At 54.8% G+C, this 16,817-nt stretch overlaps 5 protein-coding genes across 5 annotated transcripts; 3 read left to right on the forward strand and 2 right to left on the reverse strand.

The window, feature by feature from the left end:
- Positions 1-679: 679 nt before the first annotated feature.
- On the forward strand, positions 680-2,617 carry A1O7_03467 (uncharacterized protein; the record flags this gene model as incomplete). Its single annotated transcript, XM_007757487.1, has 2 exons — positions 680-1,203; positions 1,252-2,617. The coding sequence occupies 2 exons, from the start codon at positions 680-682 to the stop codon at positions 2,615-2,617; spliced, it is 1,890 nt and encodes a 629-aa protein (XP_007755677.1).
- Positions 2,618-4,034: 1,417 nt separating this feature from the next.
- On the forward strand, positions 4,035-5,767 carry A1O7_03468 (uncharacterized protein; the record flags this gene model as incomplete). The annotated part of the gene is made up of 4 exons (XM_007757488.1): positions 4,035-4,344; positions 4,410-4,811; positions 4,878-5,420; positions 5,490-5,767. The coding sequence occupies 4 exons, from the start codon at positions 4,035-4,037 to the stop codon at positions 5,765-5,767; spliced, it is 1,533 nt and encodes a 510-aa protein (XP_007755678.1).
- A 1,973-nt stretch (positions 5,768-7,740) lies between these two features.
- Positions 7,741-9,213, forward strand: A1O7_03469 (uncharacterized protein; the record flags this gene model as incomplete). Its single annotated transcript, XM_007757489.1, has 4 exons — positions 7,741-7,938; positions 8,040-8,061; positions 8,140-8,632; positions 8,682-9,213. 4 exons carry the CDS (start codon positions 7,741-7,743, stop codon positions 9,211-9,213), a joined length of 1,245 nt encoding a protein of 414 aa, XP_007755679.1.
- Positions 9,214-12,773: 3,560 nt separating this feature from the next.
- Positions 12,774-15,560, reverse strand: A1O7_03470 (uncharacterized protein; the record flags this gene model as incomplete). The annotated part of the gene is made up of 1 exon (XM_007757490.1): positions 12,774-15,560. The coding sequence occupies one exon, from the start codon at positions 15,558-15,560 to the stop codon at positions 12,774-12,776; it is 2,787 nt and encodes a 928-aa protein (XP_007755680.1).
- Positions 15,561-15,639: 79 nt separating this feature from the next.
- On the reverse strand, positions 15,640-16,436 carry A1O7_03471 (uncharacterized protein; the record flags this gene model as incomplete). Its single annotated transcript, XM_007757491.1, has 2 exons — positions 15,640-15,714; positions 16,029-16,436. The coding sequence occupies 2 exons, from the start codon at positions 16,434-16,436 to the stop codon at positions 15,640-15,642; spliced, it is 483 nt and encodes a 160-aa protein (XP_007755681.1).
- Positions 16,437-16,817: the final 381 nt, after the last annotated feature.

The raw sequence follows: 16,817 nt of genomic DNA on the forward strand, positions 1-16,817 counted from the left end.
GATGATGCTTGCTTGACCACGCTACTGTCATGCTCGATGTCAACGTCGGACGTCTAACCAACCCGTCTGTTCGGTCTTCAGGCACCAACCGGATTAGGCCCATCATTCGAGCTAGGCGAAGGTTATTCCAGATCTTACACGATCTGGGCCAGAGTTCGAATGATGTCGTGCAAAGGATCAGTACCACCGGGACCACATCTGGCTCACTTATTGGTCCAATGCTGATCGTGATGCAGTCGGAAACGGACATCGTACCTTTGTTGCATCTGCGACACGCACAGACCCCAGATCCTTCTCCGAGAGAGCTACTTGGATGCTACCTCTACATGATGTAGCTATCCATGATCGCTGACTCGCCGCCGACCCTCCAATCCTCTCAATCAGTGAATAATCAGACAATTTGACCTTCGGGGTGGGTGGCGCTTGCAGCCTGCTGCCAGCCCCGGTGTTTTGGTTTAATTCAATATTTTGTTTAAAGGCCACGGGAAAGTCTCCAAGGAGTTCCCTTTAATGGGGAACAGCTTGACCTGGATAACGCGATCTACATTGCAGGAGCAGTGCAACCCATCAGACAGGCACAACTGGCCGCCTTTCGAACTTCCAACCTGTTTTGGCCCCACCCTCCTACCACAGGTTTGCTTCTGCAGCCGGAAAGGCCATCAGTCTCGTCGCCAGAGCGATGACAGCGCAACGCGTGCTCATCTACTTGTTACGGCGAGACCTACGACTCGTCGACAATCCAGTCTTTCATGAAATCCACAAGCTATCGCAACAGCCCCAGTGTCCCTTCAGCCATGTCTTGCCACTTTACATTTTCCCAGCTCAGCAGATAGAGGTGTCGGGGTTTCTCGCCGATCCGGACTCAAAGTCGCCATACCCAGAGGCCCGTTCAGAGGTCGGCAGATTCTGGCGATGTGGTCCGCACAGAGTGAAGTTCCTTGCAGAGTCCGTTTGGGATATGAAGCTGCAGCTTGAGAAGGCAGGAAGCGGCCTCCTTATCCGAGTTGGTCTGCTTGGGCAAGTCGTAGAAGACCTGTTGCGGCAATTCCAACAGGCAGAGGAAGAAATCTCGGTGGCAGGAGTCTGGATGACCGAGGAGGAAGGTGTCGAGGAAAAAAGGGACGAACGTAATGTGAGAAACGCAGCCGAGAAGTTTGGGGTTAATTTTAGGCTGTGGCTGGACGAGAAGTATTTCATTGATGAGTATGCGACGGCGACGAACTGCATGTTGTGAGGCTAACGACTCCGCAGCCGCGACCTTCCCTTTGATAAACCTACAGATCTCCCGGACATCTTTACAAGTTACCGAAAATCAGTGGAACCGTTGAGGGATGCGCCACGGAAGCCTGTGCCGAAGCCGTCATCACTGCCGCGATTGCCATCTCCTGTTCCCGCAACGACACAGCCCTTCTCGATTCCTGCGACGTACGAGGGGCTGGAGTCGGCACTGATGAAGCCTCTCAAAGACAACCCTCCGCTTCCGAAGCCGCCATCTTTCCCAACCTCAGGAGTCAAAACTGCTCACCCCTACCAAGGAGGTACGTCTGGCGGGCTGAGACGCGTACAGTCGCTGATCGGGTCGGGCGCTATGACCAGATACAAAGACACCCGCAATGGCTTGCTTGGGACAGACTTCTCCACCAAGCTCTCGGCGTGGCTCGCACTGGGATGCATCACCGCCCGCCAGGTACACTTTCAACTTCTCGACTTCGAGGACGGGCGAGATGATCAGTACAAAGGTACCGAAGGGTACGGCAAAGGCGAGAACAAGGGTACCGCCGCTGTTCGCTTTGAGCTCTTGTGGCGAGACTATATGAGGCTGTGTGCCCGGAAATTCGGCCCTCGCCTGTTCCGGCTGGAAGGGTTCCGGAACGATACGTCTTACCCGTGGAAGACGCCAGGTACCAAAGGAAGTGGTCCCGAGGTGGCGACGATGCTCGAGCGATTTCTGCGGGGCACGACGGGGACATCTCTGATCGATGCGAGTCAGCGCGAACTCTTCCTCACGGGATACACCAGCAACCGAGCACGACAGAATGTGGCAAGCTACCTGGCCAAGCATCTGGGCGTGAACTGGAAGCTAGGGGCTGAATGGTACGAATGCATGCTGACTGACTACGACGTCAGTTCCAATTGGGGCAACTGGCAATATGTCGCTGGAGTGGGCAACGACCCACGGGGGGAGGCGAGAGTATTCAATCCGGTCAAGCAATGTTGTGACTATGATCCCCAGGGCGAATACTGCAAGGCGTGGGTCGAGGAGCTGCGCGGCCTTGACGATCCGCAGGAGATTTTCCAGCCGTGGAAAGTCAGCAAAGCAAGCAGGGCCGAGCTGGGACTTGCGGGCCTCGAGTCGGTTGAGTATTCGTTGAAGAGGATCGACTTTAAAGTCGGTGGGAAGGGCAGAGGCGGTAATGGAGGTGTTCGTAACGGAGGCAGTAGCAGAGGGAAGGCTAATGGAGGTGGAGAAGGCGGACGAGGGCGAGGAGGAGGTAGCTTCGGTACGAGAGGCGCATATCGAGGACAGGGCAAAGGCAATCGACGTGGTGGGTTTGGTCGTCAGGGTATTATGGACAAAGCTGCTGGTCAAGTAGCGGCCAATGGACAGTCGCATTGAGCCAAAGAAGCTTGCATTGCAGCACACGTGCGATTCTGACTAGACCTCTAGTACGGAGTACGTACTCTCGACATTTGACGACAGCGGCGGCCACTATAGTGTGTGCTGTGTGTGAGTCCGCTGAGATCCTCCATCCTCACACTACCATAATTAAGCCGGCCGCTGCAGAAGGAACGATGATGGTGGAGGATTCAAATGGTAGCTGCCTACCACAGTAGATCTTGGCTCAGGCGCCCCGGTCAAGCAACTCGTTCATCTCCCGAACCTCTCTCAAACGTTGCATCTTAGGCCGTCCATTTCCGGAGCACGGTCTGGAATACCTCGTATGGAGCACTTGTTGAGCCCTGCGCTGCTCCGCCGAGCAAGGCCTGAATGTTCACGCGGATCGCCCCCACCCTCCCTCCGTGTCAGGCAGTCGGTGGGCAGCTCGGGGCAAGAATCCCTCAGCAATTGGTCTGAGCAGTGTTCTCATGTGTGCAAGCGAGATCAGAAATGCCTGGGCAGCGGACGCGCAGAACAGGTGAGAAGGAACAACCAAGAGCCCGTCGGAGGAATGACCTAAGTTGTGCACGGGTCAGCATGTGCGAAAGAGGCAGCGGGAATACTGTCGGATTGCTGACACAGACGGATGGTCCGCTAAACGACGGGGAGGGAGCGACGATAGTTGACGCCGAAGCGAGGGTACTGTAAGGGCCTTGCGTCTCATTCTCCGCGCGCTGTAACCCTGATTCGACGCGAGAGATTGTCTGCCCTGTTCGTATCGCATACGAGATACATACGAAGTACCCCCGTACTGCCATACAAAAATGCCTCGGCATCTTCAGGTGGCACAGAGTGCATAAAGCGTCTATGCACATGGTGAAAGCTTCGATGAGTGCACTGTCATTGGGCGGATTGCTGGCTGTCCAGGAATCCTTCCCGCCATGCCTCCACTGCGTGGAAGAACAGGCAGATGACAAAAGAACATGGCCGGATTCGAGGTGATGCCGCGTGCTAGTGATGCATGGCCGGTGGCTTTTAGACTGGCCATCTCGGATTCCCCGACAGCGCAGTTGCGGCCGCAAGGGATCTCTGTCACATACTACTACATATTAAACACGCTCGACGTCCATCGTGTCAGCTATCTACACGTAGGTACATATATGGTCGATCACCTCGTTGCTGCAGCTGAGAGCACCCTCGGCTGCGACTGCCTGTTACCACCGTCCGAGGTGTCTGAACACGGCCGGCTCGAGCTTTGGTTACGCGACCCCGCCAGGCCTCCAACAACAACACAGTTTCATTCGAGTCCTCTGGATTTGACACACGACAACTACTCGTAGCACGCTGTCGACTTTGGAGGCCAGATATCGGCCGGGAGCTGCTCGATCGAAATCTTCACAGGCCAGGTAGCGTCAAGACTGCCCGAACACCAACCATGGCAGCCATGTCGATTCCTCACGTTCCCATCCCGGTCATCTTGATCGCCCTTGTCGCTATCTTTGCCATCCAGCGAATCTACTATGAAATGACCACTGGTGCTCGGAGGCGCCAGATGATCAAGGACAATGGGTGCGAGGAAATCCCATGGTACCCCCACAAGGGCATCTTGGGCAAACTGTACGGCCTAGATCGGATCAAGGATATGGTCGCGGCGGCCAAAGAAGGGCGGATGCACGAAGCCAACCGGATCAGAAACTTTGGAGACGGCAAAAAGACGCTCAGGCTTAGGCTAGCAAGGAGTAATGGTCAGTAATTGCACTTCATCCGTTTTGCGTTGCCGGCGTGACACCGTCACTGACCCGGTGTGCAGTCATCTCGACGATCGAACCCGAGAACGTCAAGACGATCTTGTCCACCAAATTCCAGGACTTTTCTCTGGGCGAGAGGCGAAAGGAGGTGTTCCTGCCTATCTTCGGCCATGGGATCTTTGCAAATGACGGCGCTGCTTGGGAAAGGTCGCGCGCCATGGTGCGGCCCAACTTCACCCGTCAACAGGTGGCAGATCTGGACATGTTCGAAGCGCACATGTCTCATCTGATCGACTCGATTCCCCGAGATGGCTCGACCGTGGATTTGCAAGATTTGTTCTTCGGCTTGACGATGGACTCCGCCACAGAGTTCCTGTTCGGCAAATCGACAAACACTCTTGCATCGGGCCTGGAGACCAAGTCGGCAAATGAATTCGTCAAGGCGTTCGTATACGTCACTGAAGGTGCGTTGCCCCTGTTTGCCACGTGGTGTGCTGTTCGCTTCACCGGCTGACGGATGGACTCTACAGCCTGTGCAAAGGACTTCCGCTCTGGCGGTCTCGCCAAGTTGATCCCCGACGCGAAGTGGCGGAAGAGTGTCAAGATCATGCACAACTTCGCGGACGAGATCATCCAACAGGCCATTGAGGAGCTGAGGAGCGGCAAGAAGGACCCGAACGGTCGATATGTCTTCCTGCACGCCCTGCTCAGGCAAACACAGGACCCCTATGCGCTGCGCTCCGAATTGCTCAACATTCTCCTGGCAGGCCGTGACACCACGGCCGGGTTGTTGTCCAATACGTGGCACGTCCTGTCCAAGCGGCCGGACGTGTGGGCCAAGTTGAAAGCCGAGGTCGAGCAACTGGGCGGTGAAAAGCCCGACTACACGACGATCAAGGAGATGAAGTACCTGAAGTGGACGCTCAACGAATCACTCCGCCTCATGCCCGTCGTGCCTGCCAATAGTCGTGAGGCCATCCGCGACACGATCTTACCCCTGGGGGGCGGCGCGGACGGCAAAGCGCCTGCTCTTGTAAGAAAAGGAGATGTAGTAGGGTACTCACCGTGGTCGAGTAAGTTTCTGCCCTCCCCCCTTCTTTGTGCCTCGTCACCACGACGCTGACGCTAACGATCAACCACAGTGCACCGCCGCGAAGACTTCTACGGACCCGACGCGTTGGAGTTCAAGCCCGAGAGATGGGAGCACTTGCGGCCAGGGTGGGAATACCTGCCCTTCAACGGCGGGCCGCGGATCTGCGTGGGCCAGCAATACGCCCTGATGGAGGCCTCGTATGCCACGATCCGACTGATCCAGACATTCCCGCGGATCGAGAGTCGAGACACCGAGGAGTGGCGCGAATGGATGACCATTACGCTTGCGAGCGGGACGGGGGTCAAGGTCGCGCTTTTCGAAAAATGATGGTGGCCGTGTGCGCGCGACGTTGCCTGGCTTTCATCTTCACCTGGTCACGATGTCATGACACCGAATGGTACTGTGAAGTGTATCTCCTAGGTATTGTAATTCTAGAAATCCCCCGCAGTACTCCATTGCTCCTTGCGCTTTCTCATCCCTGTCGCGTAGGCTGACGTTGTGCTTGACTTGACGCGATCGAGGCGAGGGAAAAGCGCAACTACATCAACCTAGTAGGCGAGTGTTGTGCTAATTAGTAGGCAATATGCTGGCTGGGGTAGAACTCCTCAGCGGCGGCATTCGTACTCGGGTAGCAATGCACAGGGCAAGCATGCCATGAAAGACGGGCGTGGCCAGCCAAGCGCGAGGCAATCCAAAGTCACACTTCCCAGGACTCAGACCTCGGGGCAAGACTGACTGGAGGTGAAGATGGAGAGGAACCATTGAAGGACTTGAAGGAGGATACTCGGTAGCGCATCACGGGACTCGGTGTCTGCTGGGGCGTCTCTAATGCGTCGTTGGTCAAACGCTGCACGAGGGGCATAGATACTAGGGAGACACTCTCCCCGTCCAGACCCTGAGCCTTCCGTGCGCCATCGTACATGTACCTACGGTAGATACTGTACACGCGATAGGCGAGAGTTCTCTATTCCGACACATGTGGACATGTCGACTCGGAGTAGGAAGTCTGCCTCGTGTCAGTCACAGTACCCCTTACCCCGGAATCCTCCTGCCCCGTGCCTGCGTGTCCGGGCGTGATTGAGTTTATTAGTTTCGTGGCGTGCATGGCTTGCATCTTTACAGTAGCCGTCTGGATTTTGCGGGGGTCAAGCCGTGGTTTTGACTGCAAACGTGCAGCCTGCGTGAGCGTTGAGCGAGCAAAGCATGGCACCCACATGCCAATCCCTCTGTGTTCTGGTGGAGCGTTCCAGCATGGCGGCACCTACCTACCTGCCACCGAGGCATCCATCCGTGGATTTTGCAGAAGCTACGAGTACGAGTACTGAAATATTGTACCCTGGGTCCAGTAATTAGCGAGTCTCGCGACTATGCGCACCACCCGTAACTAGGTGCGTTTTCTCCGGGGCCTACCTCGTACAGTAACGATGATGAGGATGATTCCCCAATCCCCACCCTATGGACCTGGCCAGCCCCTCCCGCCCCCCTTTTTGTGGCTTACCACCCACTCACGGTGAACTCACCACCAGCTCCATTTAGCGAGGTCCCGCCTGGGTAAATGCCCGTCAGAGCCAGACCGAGAGCCAGACCGGCAGAGGGTGACACTCCAGTGGTGTGGTAACTCGGTGCCCAGCGCGCCCAGCTTTAGTGACAACGGCGGACTCGATGGCCGCTGACCCGCCCTACGCCTGACGCCCCGGGGCATGGGTTTACCGGCGATCTTACGGAGTACGTTCTGCCCATGTCCAACATCGGCTCTAAATGGTCAAAGGATGGTTGGGTTTTCCCGAGGCCATTCGCTAGCGACAGCTCCTGAGCGCAGCTGAATTGCCGTTGTGCACACAGCACGGGGTACCCTTAGTTCTGGGGCACATTTCCTGCCTTGCCAGTCATTTTCTGCTTCATCTTCGCTCGCTGTCGCTGTCGCCGCTGTGGACAAAATAATTTTCTCACTTTGCATCGAAGCTCTTTGGTTGGTGTGGAGAATCTGCGATCCTACGGACACCCACCTGTAAAGCCCTTGTCGACCACAGCGTCGCTCCACAAATCTAACCAGGCCACCGGCCACGTTCGACGTCCAGGTTCTACGAGGCTGGTGCTTGACCGGCCCCGTTGAACAACAAGACGGAATCGACGTGGGACAGGCCACCACTCCCTTCTCTCCTCTCTTCCTCCCCAGAACAAGCACTCACCGCCACCTGGAAGCGTCGCCATCGCTCGAGCTCGATCTCGTCCCTCGCGCCGGAGCTCCCGTTCAGCGCCTCGACGAGATGACGGAGTTGCGCTAGGAGCTGAGGATCGGTATGGCTCCTCGATTCGACCTGCAGCGGCGAAATGAAACCCCCGAGGATGGCAACTGGCGCATGCTTGCCTCGGACGAGGATTTCATCCTGGAAGGCTGGTCCGAGGGGTTTATGGTCGGCGCGCTCGTCATCATGGCTTGCATCACCATTGCCAACATGAGGAGGAAAGTCCTTTTACACAAGTTGATTCTGGTCGAGGTAAGTCGAACTGCGCGCGCGGGGGTTAAGGGATGCCCGCGGGAAAGGCTTCTGGAACAAGTACATATCATATGTGAGGCTGACACATCCATTCCCTCCAGCAACTTGCAGCGCTGTCACATGGTAAGAGTGGCCGAGCATGGACGGCAGTGCCTTTGAGACATGCGCACTGTAGAGTAGCGTGACGTGCTAACTGCTTAGTAGGAACGTTCTGCTTCTTCGGCTTCAAGGGCTACGGCTGGTATCTGTCGTCGACGGCCATGTTCTTGTACTTGTCGTGGATTATTCACAACATTGTGGCGTGGATGAAGATCAAGCCCTTCTTCATGGACTCGAGAAGCATGTTCAAGCCTGACACGGGCAAATGGGTGCGCAGGATCTACTTGGGGACGTTGGCTTTGACGGTGCCGTTCATCTGCTGGCAGATCGCCAACAATTTTCGATTCTTCAACAACATCAACGACTACTATGTCAGCGTCCGTCCATATGAGCCCCTAATGAGGGATCCGTGGTGGGTGTTTACCTGCCTGACACTATTTCATGTGATCAATTCCGTCTACGGCACTGGCGTCTTCGAGCTGATCAAACGCTCACCGCGGTTCGCGATCTTGTTGATCGCCATCTGTTTGGCGTTGATTTTCACGGCCGTGGACATTGCCGCAAGTATCCATAACTTCACCGGCAGCACCGATGGGTATGTTGCAATCTATCCTCGACCAGCCCCGTGACTGACAGGGCGCTAGCATCAATCCTTGGTGGAAGATCAGTCTCGTGTTCAAGTGCCTGACAGATACAATCATGCTCGACGATTTCAAGACCGAACTCAAACGCCTCAACGTGAAGCGCATGAGGAAGGAAGAACTGAGGAGGCAAACCTTTTCTCTTGTCGACGACCTGACCGACCCCAAGTACGGCGACGACGATCAGATGGAGTTTACTGACGCGCTGCGAACCAATTCCCTTCGATTTCAGACGGTGCACAATCTGGACAACAGTCCAGGCCATAGCCCGATGGGCCGTCCGAGGCAGGATTCGGTCGCCGACTCGCAGACGAATGAGAAGGAATCGATCGGTAAAGCGGGCAAGAAGATCTCCAAACTGCCGGCTTTCAAGGACTTCGCCTTCGCCTCGGGAGGTCGGAAGAAAGGCAGAGTCCAAGATTCTGAGAGGGACGCGCGAACCGAAGGCCCTCGCCCTCCCACGCCACCGCAAGCATCGGATCGACTGGCAGACATGCGACGGAGCCTTGGCGTCATTGACTACCATACTAACTGAACGACGAGGATGTTTTGCACGCGTCGGCGAGCCTTACCCCAGTTCTTATGTGCTCACGAAGTCACGACCTTATGTCCTGTACCATCAGAGTGTTCGCGGAAAAAAAGCAGGCGGCCTGTATTGTTTTAGCTAGGCGCCATGGCGATTTTGAGTTCGTCTCGCTTTGCGCTGTTGGGATTTTGCATCTTGCACACTGCCATACCTCAGGGGTTGAGCCACTGCGGCCACGATGAATGCTCCTTCTCTGTCGGCTTGGCTCGTCACAGCACCTGCCTTCGCGCCATAGGTATACCTTGGTCTTGGAAGGAGCAGTCTTGCGGCTGCCGTCAGGCGGTTGATGAAGAACCTAGATCTCTTCATCCTACTCCACCGTGGTCAACCTGTGCATCAACATCTCGTTCTACGGCATTGATACTGTCTCAGTCGCTCATTGCTACACTTTATCAGCAGTGTCAACGTGGTCAGCAGAGTCTACCACATCGGTGCCGGTCCATCTCCAGCCCGTTGACCTACCTTCACGGAAACATCACCTAAAATGGCTCCTCTTTCAAGATTTCAATCACCTATCCTTGGAGGCAGTGACGATAAAGCCTCGCATTCTGACAGCGTCCCGCATTACAACTCTGTTGTCGACTTGGAGCTGGGACCGGAAGAATTGACACGCCCGCTCCCAGAATACAGCTTGGTACGAGGATAAGCTCTCTGTCTTTTGGTATTCCGCTAACTGTCGTATAGGCTGGACCGTTCCCACCAGCATGCGACTCGCAAGTCGACGGCGCGATCGGGACGCCCCACGTCGAGATGCGCGACCTTTCGGCTCGCAGCCACCACACAGAAAACACCATAGAGCAACCGAACGATGTTCCTGCAAGGAAAAGACGGCGAGCCTTGCTCATATTATTTGGGTGGCTGTTGCTCGTTCTCGCCTCTGCTGCATGTGTGGTCCGGATAAGTATCTTGATACGGCGCCGCGAAACCATGAGCACGGTCGAGGCAATCTTCTGGTTCCTTGTCCAGGATGCTTGTTTCTTCTTCCCACTGGCTCAGCTTGTCGTTCGGGGCGTCGCTGTTGCTGGACCTAAAGCTTCCCGTGGTCGGAGACTCTTTGCTCAGATTGTCGCACTATTGTCTTTGGCAACAGCAATTGGGCTACCTCTTGGATTCCTATAGGAAGGAATGCGCGGCGGCTATTTGTACACGAGTCGGTGATCCAAGGGGCACGATCCAGGAGTCGATGGTCGTCTGGTGCTTCTCTTGGGAGGATGACAGAGGTTGAGGTCAAACATCGGATCCTGTGGCGCGCAGAGGCAGGGCCAATTGCAAAGTGTGCCCAATGTTGCGGTGGTTTGGGAATTGATCAGATGGGCCGAGACGTCAGCTTATCCTTAATCCTTTCGCATTCAAAATGCCGCGCCATGAGGACAGCTCTGCTTTTGCGTTTCTTGCCGTCATTCTGTGTCCGTGGATATTGCTAGAGAGGTTATCGAAAGGCCGTCAGTACTCAACGTATCTTTTCAAGGCCATCAGGTTGCCTCAGTGCTCTCTCCTCCCTGTCAGACGCCATCTGCCTATACCTCGTTTCCTCCTATCTCGACTTGCCCGACCTCCACCGCCTGCCCGCCCATTCTCTTACTTCCAGTCATTCTTCCCCTCCACTCTTGTCGCCTTCTCTCTGCCTCCGCTGGCAAGTTCCGAATCTCATCTCATGCCATCCCGCAAGATGCGCCATGGATCATCTTCCTCCAAACCTCCTGGATTCAGACCACATCGAAGCACGGGTGTAACACGGCGGTGTTTCGTTCTTGGTTTAGCTCGACCTTGGTCTGATGTTGGTATTGGTAATCCGTGGTGGTGTTGATCTGGCTCGTGCTCCTTCTCTTGGTTCTGCTGAGCCTAGGTCCAACCCTAGGCCTAACTTAAGGCCCAAGCATGAACCTGATGGACAGTTGGTCAGTATTAGAGTCATGGCTAGTCATACTCCATACAATCTCGGGATCTGATCGTGCTTTTGCTCTCCTTTCCTTCCTTCCTTCATTCACTCCCAATCTGGCTTTCTGCTTTCTGCTTTCTCGCTCGCTCTTCCCACCTTCCAACAAGCCCCTGACCCCTAGGCCTTCTCGGAAAGACGTATGATCAGGCATTGGCTAGGTATTGATCAGGTCAGCTGCTGTTGGTCCCGGCCCATCGGTACTGTATGTCCAGTGTCCAGTGTCCAGTGTCCCCTTCGCCCTATACTGTGCGTACTTGGTTCCTCCCCCCTTTTTGCCCTTCGTCTAGTTATCTTCCCTTGATTTTGTTTTTTTTTTACCGTTCCCTACCTGCCCGTGTCTGCCCTTGCCCTTGCCGTCTCTTGCCCTTGCCCTTGCCGTCTCCTGCCCTGCCCTGCCCTGCTATACTGTGCCCTTGTCGTCTACTGACCCTTCCTGCTCTACTCGCCCTCTGCGCCACCCATCCATAGATCCACGAATGGGCTGCGCACAACGTAATTAGTCGCTCTTGCAGAGCGGAGAGCGGAGAGCGGAGAGCGTAGAGTGGAGGCTCCTGTAAACAATGCTAGGTAGTCGGACACAGGCATGGCTTAAGTCACTGCAGAACATCAGGGGGCTCTCTTTCGAAGATTCCACCCAGCTATTCATTTATTCATACTCACACGCGGTGCATGACTCGAGGTGAGGCAGCCCCCCAATCTTTCGTCTTCCTGGGGGCTCTTGCCTGTAGCTTTTCGGACATCAATCCCGAACGCCGTTGTCTGTGCTCGAAGGGTGCAAGATCGGAGGATGGTTGCAGAGTAGGCCTGCCCGCGGACTGTCCTGGGTTTGCTGGGTGGGCGCTTCTATTCGCTCATTCTCGAGTATGATGATCCCGTGAGCCTCACCGGTCCTGTCGACTTTACTGACTGGCCATCGTGGGCGCATTGAAGATCGTGGTCTGACCGCGTAGGGCACAAAACTACAGGGCGCTTTTGTGACGGCGGAGAAGCACAAGCAAACGTAGAAAGAACTAATAAGAGCAAATCTACGTGAAAGGCGTCAAGCTTCATTGAATGCATGTCATTTCATGGGGCAAGCTAAACTAAAAGGAGAGTCGCCATCTGCCAGCTGTCGAGATAAGCTCATTGCTGCAGGATGGCGGGCAGTCAAAGACCGACTCAAGCGCACCCTCTGTGAAGAGGCATGGATGAGAAGTGTCTGTCGGAGGCTGTCGTTGAATCGAAAAGGAAATCAACTGGTACAAAGAAATCTCCTGGCCATTCTGATTTTTCCGCCACTTTTTCCAAGGAAAAGAAGAAACAATACTGAAAAACAAGGAAATGTTGGCCCGCTTAGTAGGGCTTCGTCTTTTGGTTCCGAAGCAGAGACTTCAACTGCTGTGGAAAAGCTCTGGAGCACGAATTGCGTGGTAGACCGACATTGCCAGCCGTTGAGGGCTAGCGCAGTCGCCGCCACTGTTGTTTTGGTCCTGAGTCACTGTTGTTGTGTATCTGAACATGTTGCTTGCTGATCGTGCACTAACCGGTGCATGAGTACGCAGAAGTGCGTGTCGTTGTTGCCATGACCGACTTAGATGTACCACATGGCAAAGACAATGCCATTGATGTTGAACAGAGGCATCAAGGGTCGGACCTCAGACTCGGAAGGCTCGGAGCTGCGGCTGGGAGCTTGCTGCTTGTAACCAGCACCACCTTGAGGACCAGCCGACGCAGGGAGGTCCTCGTGGGCCTTTGCACGGTTGGATGCAAGATGTGCGTAGTACACAGCAGGATGCAAAGACACAGAGGTCGTGGAGCGCATGTATTGATAACAGTGCTCGTAGATCATGTTTTGAAGCTGCTCCGGTTTGTGATTCAACTCGTCGTACAGCACCGAGTAGTGCACCGGTCGAGACGTGCCTTGCAACGCAATGTGCGAGTAGAGATAGAAGTCAAACTCGTTGGGGGTGGTCACATCTCTCTCAATCAGTGTACCGGGAAGAGGATTGCCATTCTTGTCGGCGCCAGCTTTCTCGGGGAAAGCTCGAACATGGTGGCGCTTGGACGCGATGATGACAGTGATCTTGCCGTTGAAATCCTCATGGACGTCCTTGAGGACTGTCTTGATGTGCGGCACCTCCTGTCGGATGACGTGCTCGAACTGGCCTTCGGAAACGCCATCTCGGATGTAATAGATGTGCTGAGGCGGACGATTGCCACCAACACTGATCAACCATTGCTTAGCAAGAGGTCTGAACATGTTGACCCAGTTGGCCTCAGAGATCATCTCGACGCGATGGCCGTTGGTTTGGCATGCAGCAGCATAGCGGCCAGCAAATCGATCGAAGGAGACAGTAATGGCCGCCATAGACGCTTGCTGGCTTCCGGGAGAAGCGTGGGAGACATCGGCGCCGATGATCATGGTTGGCGCAGCGAAGGATTTGAAGCCACTCGTGGAGTTGGGCACGACTTGAGCTGTGGTACCGCCTAACTTGGCGTTGATCTTCATCAACACGTTGGAGTAGTACTGCGGATTGCCTTTCTGCACTTGCTCGATCTGCATGACCTGAGAAACCACACCGAATCGACAATCACAAGACTTCTTGATGCGAAGGTAATTGAAGGCGTTCTTATCCTGAACAAGGAAGACGAGAAGCTGAGGTCGTCGCTTGAATTTGTTGCCGGTCTGCTGGTGCAACTCGGCCACTGCAGCACCTGTATCATTGGGGAGCATCATAGTGTGAGGGGGCGCGTTGGCGACGTGGCCACCGTGGGCGCGATAAGCTCGAGCAAAGTTGAGCGCGAACTGATCGATCTGAGCTTTGTCAACGCGGATTTTGCCGGGGAAGACACCAATACCCCAGGAGACAAGTTCCTGAGGATTGCCGGTGAGGAAGACCTTGCCCTTCAGGTCCCAGCGACCACGAGTACCAGGTTGTTCAACGCGGTTCTGACCAAACTTGATGCCCGGAGCTGGGAGAACCCGAGCCTGAGTACGGATTTGTTGCGGATTGATGCGGAGACCGTAACCTCTCAGATAGGTGTCGCCTTCCCAGTTCAACCAACCCTTTCCTTCATTGATGGCATCAAGTCGAGCGCGAGGTCGTGACACAGCAAACTTGATCATGTTGCTGGTCTGGTAGTCGTCCAACTTCGCAGCATAGCGTTGACCTTCCATAATCTGTAGGAATTCCATAGGGTAGAGAACATTCTTCTTGCTCATCTCCACCAGCGGCAGGTTAGGATGTTGGAGGGTAATGTTGTACTTACGCCGGAAGTATTGAGCAACAGAGATGCTCTCGCCGGTGGGCTGCTTGGTGTTCGGATCCTTCCAATCAATCATCTCCTGATTGGCGTTGTTGACGGAGAATCGAATGATCTTCCACACTTTGTTCGGGAGTGGATTGCCCTTGTAGACGGCCTTGACCTCGACGTTCTTGAAGGCACGCTGGACTGTCTTCTGCAAGTTGTTGGGTTCGCGGGCACCGTTGTTCTGCGCTGGGCGCATCTGAGCTGCAATGGAATTGACGTCGGTGAACTCGCGCCACTTCGTTACGAGAGCAGATGTGAGGGAAGTGGGGCGCCAGAAGCAGGTATTCGCGACATCGAGGTTGATGATGAGCTTCTGACCTTCAGCAAGACGCATAGACTGGTAGATACCGCGCCAGGCCTCAATACTGCCTCCAAGATCTTGACGCTGACCTTGTCTCTTGAAAAGAGAACGCTTGACTGAAATGAATTGCGGGTTCTGGGATGGGCCTTCGCGGAGCAGGTGATCCATGAAAATGATAGCTTCAGCAATTTCCTTGGACATCTGTACCTTCCGCTCGAGGAAGCTTTGGACGATACTCGGATTGATCTCACGGGTCTTCTTGATATGGAGACGGAAAGAATTGCGACCATCGCGAGAAGGACGGCCGTCTTCGGCGTCAAGATCGACCATAGCGCGGATCTCGCCGTGGTCTTTGAGCGACCAAGCGAGACGATTGCCATCCCAGATCATCTGAGGACCAGTCTTCTCCTTGCGGGCCTTGGACTCCCAGACCTTACGATTGACGATTCGCTTCTCAGCGCCGGTGCCAATGACAACATCGTATTGGTAGATCTTGGTGGTGGGATATCCGGTGACCTGGAATGCATTGACGTTCATCGCAGCTGGTTGGCCAGTGGTATTGAAGCCCGGACGCTTGGTGAACTGTGTTGGCAGCTGGTACTGTTGTTCGTACTCGTTAATGCCTGGGCCACGAATATTGCGGACATATGGGATGTAGGTAACAGCGGGATTTGCTCTGGGAGACGCGTTCGCTGATCTCGCCTGAGGTGGGGAGTTTAGGCCGGAGGCAGATGGCGAACCACCGTCAGAGGTCGGACGAGACATGTTGGCAATAGGGAATGCGGTGGAATGAGTTGGTGGGAGATCTCTGGGAACAAAGCCACAAAGCAGGGGAGGAGAGGGGTTATAAGTAGGCCATGAGGTCGAGCAAGGGGAGCCATTGTGCTTTGGTGAAGATAGGGCAGTGGGAAAGGGATGACTGTGCCACTAAGACAACTCGGGTGACAGTGCAGGGCATCAGATGTGTAAGTAGTATTGAAGGAGAGAGATGTGAAGGCAGGATTTCGTGAGCCTCAGCGTGAAAGCACTGTGAACGACTCGAAGGTGGAAAAGGAGTGACGGTGGGAAAAGGGTGTGACAAATGAGTAGACTTCTGAGAGGGAAGAAGTGGACTCCAGACTCATAGGGATGGATGCCAGAGGGGACGAACATGGCGAGATAATGAAGCATGATCGTAGATGGGGGATGACAGACACGGGTGATGCAGCAGAAAATTGAAGGAGAATGACTCACCAGTTGATCAATGTTGTAGAATGAAGGGGGCAAGTCGATATTCCGCATCTGATCGGTGAAGCGTTGCGGACGATCACGAGCTGGGTCTCCAACAGGAGCTGCTGCTTGGAGTTGAATTTGTTCAGGGCCACCAGACTGACTGCTGCGACGGCTACTGCTGGTAGGTGCTTGTGCTTCGAAGCCTTCAGCCGGAGCACCGGGACTACCGGTAGCAGACGTAGCGGAAGGAGCTGTAGAAGCGGCACCACGACCGGCAGTGCCAGGTCCGGACTGCGAACCACTGCCGCGAGAAGCAGGGCCATCGAAACCACCGGCTTGTTGACGATCTCCACGACGAGAAGCGGTTTCTGCTGGCTGTTGACCTCTAGTCGCACGGCCAGCACCACGCTTGCGGGCAGAGCTAGACATCTTGACAAGATGAATGGAAGTCTGCGGACAGGGGAGTTAGTGTTGGATCTTGAGAAGAAGGTAAAAGGATCCAAGTTGATCGCTTAGGCCTCGATCGAGAAAATCAAGCTGAGATGGCAGTTCGACGATGGAAATGGTAAGGAAGATGTGAGTTGTACGATGCTGAAGAGATGAGTTGTGGGGAGAGTGGTGAGGTGGGTGCAAGAGACGAAAGGATCAAGATATCCCCCTCTCAAGTGTGTTTGAGGAAAGGTTCAGAGCGTGTTTGTCGCTTTGTTGTGAGGGGGGGCGCAAAAGAAAGCCAGGCAGGAGGCATTCGCGGTGCAAGGGTAAGAACGATTGAGACTCTGAAACTTGGTTGCAGAGTCCAAGGAAGGCGGT

Source organism: Cladophialophora yegresii (genome assembly GCF_000585515.1).
Source record: "Cladophialophora yegresii CBS 114405 chromosome Unknown aczIN-supercont1.2, whole genome shotgun sequence".
Taxonomy (NCBI): Eukaryota; Fungi; Ascomycota; class Eurotiomycetes; order Chaetothyriales; family Herpotrichiellaceae; genus Cladophialophora; species Cladophialophora yegresii.